At 47.1% G+C, this 2449-nt stretch overlaps 1 protein-coding gene across 1 annotated transcript in view; it reads left to right on the forward strand.

Moving 5' to 3' along the window:
* Positions 1-8: 8 nt before the first annotated feature.
* TBC1D4 (TBC1 domain family member 4) overlaps positions 9-2449 on the forward strand; it is a gene marked incomplete at its 5' end in the record, with an annotated part of 266876 nt that continues 264435 nt past the window's right edge. The window contains one exon of the mRNA XM_027769743.1: positions 9-332. Within this exon, the coding sequence (XP_027625544.1) occupies positions 9-332 (324 nt within the window). The remainder of the gene's footprint in view (positions 333-2449) is intronic.

Below are 2449 nucleotides of genomic sequence, written 5' to 3' on the forward strand. Positions count from 1 at the left end.
CCTGGCTCAGGGCTGAGATCCGCCGGCGCAGCCAGAAGCCTGAGGCGGGCGGCTGTGGGGCGCCCGCGGCCCGCGAGGTGCTCCTGGTGCTCAGCGCGCCCTTCCTGCGCTGCGTCCCCGCGCCGGGCGCCGGGGCCTCGGGGGGCGCGGGTCCCACAGCGGCGCAGCCCAACACCGCCGTGTTCATCTTCGAGCACAAGGCGCAGCACATCTCGCGCTTCATCCACAACAGCCACGACCTCACGTACTTTGCCTACCTGATCAAGGCGCAGCCGGACGACCCGGAGTCGCAGATGGCCTGCCACGTTTTCCGCGCCACAGACCCTAACCAGGCAAGACCCGGGCAACAAGACGTGGGGGCGGGCCCGGTCGTGTGGGTGGGGAGCTGGGCTGGAGGGGCAGGTTCCACTCTGAGGACCGACTGTGGTCGGGCTCTTCTGGCGCGCACGCTCCACGTGGCGCGCTGGAGCGCCCGCGCGCCCCCCTTCTGGGACCTGGGAGTAGGCGAGAAGGCGTGTGCGGGCAGGACGAGCTGCGCGATCAGGACGAGCTGCGCGCGGGCGCTCGGAGAGGGAAGGGAGGCCGAAAGCGGTGCTGGCACCGAGGAGGAGTTAGTGCGTCCGTGGAGGACGCGGGGAGAAATACGCGTTCTGGCAGGACGCGGTGTCAGACTGACTGGCGATCGCTTCCTTGTTCTTGCCGGTGTTTGCGTGTGCGCACCTGTGTGTGTAAGGGGGAGGGGGGCGCGGGAGAGGGCTGGGTTCTTAGATGCTCCTCAGTACTCAGTCTTCATCGAGTTGCTGGTCGCGTCTAATGCAGCAGCACCTGCAGGTCTTCTGTCCCCCGAGGCTATTTCGGAGCAGAACTTAGAGAAAAGTTACTGGATCCTATCAGGTTGTCAGCAAGTAGTATTTTGCGTTTGTGTGTGGAGTACAAAGAAGACTTTTGTAGTCCCCCCCACCCCCCACACGCACACTTTGGAGACAGAATCAATACATACTTGGGTGATGTAAAAATCAGGGCAGAAGAGGTTTCAAATGTCATTTAAAAATGATCTAAAATCATTTATAAGCGATTTCAGTACATTTTTCTTTCTAATATCTTTTTTTTCAGAGTTCACTACATGGAAGTATCCTGTTAGCAAACAATGAACTTTTACTTCCTTAAAAACAGGTGTGGTCATTATCTCACAGAGAGAGGAATCTAAATAAAGCTTTACAGCAGTGATTATGCTTTTGAAAACAGGCATGATTTATTTCTTTAATGTCAAGTTTTTTTGTTTTTCACTGTGTCAAAAGTTCTCAAAATACTGTTTTAAAAATTGTTATTTAATGTTTGCAAAGTACTAAAGGTTCTCTGGGAAAAAAATGTTCTCTAAATAGAAATAAAGTTTCAGGTTGGGCCATGTGGCCTACTTTTGGTAGCTGGGACATTAATAATAATCAGAGGAGAACAATCCTAAAAATAAGGCTTTAGTTTTCTCTTATTTCATAATTCTAGTGTCTGTAATTGAAAGACTTTGTTCAGCAGTCTTTCACAATAGGCCTGTAGCTGAGTTGAAGAAAATAAAAGTTTATTGTGTTAGATTTCATCAGTTGCTTTGTAAGTAGTTTAATATCTTTTTAAAAAAAATTTAATTATTGCTGGCAGGCTTGTGTCGGGCACCAGAGAGAGGGAGAAAAACAGAAACCCGCCATCCCCACCACCACCACCATGGGACCTAGTCAGTCACAATCCTTTTTTCTCCATTTCTCCATCCTGTCAGCTCCCTGGGCATGAATGCACCTGCACCTGACTGTTTGTCTGGCTTCAGGGCTGGGGTTTGAACAGTCGTGAGCATTGTGGGATCCAGGCTTAGCTGCTTCACTAAGGAGCTAGCCAAGTAGTTGAATATTTTTTTAAAAAGTTTATTTAGTTTTATTTATTCATTCATTTATTTTAATTTGACCAGAGACACAGAGAGAGGGAAAGTAATATTTTAATAAATAAAATCTCAGGGTAAAGAGAGTAATTTTAATTTGTGTTCATTGTTATAATTATGGTAAAATATATTCCTACAAATTATCTCAAAATCCTAACCATGATTAATTGAGTTTCATTTTATGTTTATTTGTCCAAAATTTATTTTTAACTTTGACATATGTTGCTGGAATTGGGAAGTTTCTGACAGTTATCACCATCTTTATCATAAAGTTTCCTAGTTCAGGCAGAAAGGAGGAGCAAAGGAATTTAAGGAATGTTTTGCGACTATTGGTAGTTTGTGTTGAAGTTATTTTTTTCAGATCTTGTACATGACAAGATTGCTAGTTTCATTCTTTCTCTTTCTTCTTTTCTCTCCCCTCCTTCTCTCCCTTCCTTTCTTTCTTGTTGCCAGAGGGCTGGTACACTGGCTAGAAAGAGACAGGGAAATGGAGAGACTGAGGAGCACCCTTCAAGTCATGCCACACTC

Source organism: Tupaia chinensis, unplaced genomic scaffold, assembly GCF_000334495.1.
Source record: "Tupaia chinensis unplaced genomic scaffold, TupChi_1.0 Scaffold000013_1, whole genome shotgun sequence".
NCBI classification, from domain to species: Eukaryota; Metazoa; Chordata; class Mammalia; order Scandentia; family Tupaiidae; genus Tupaia; species Tupaia belangeri.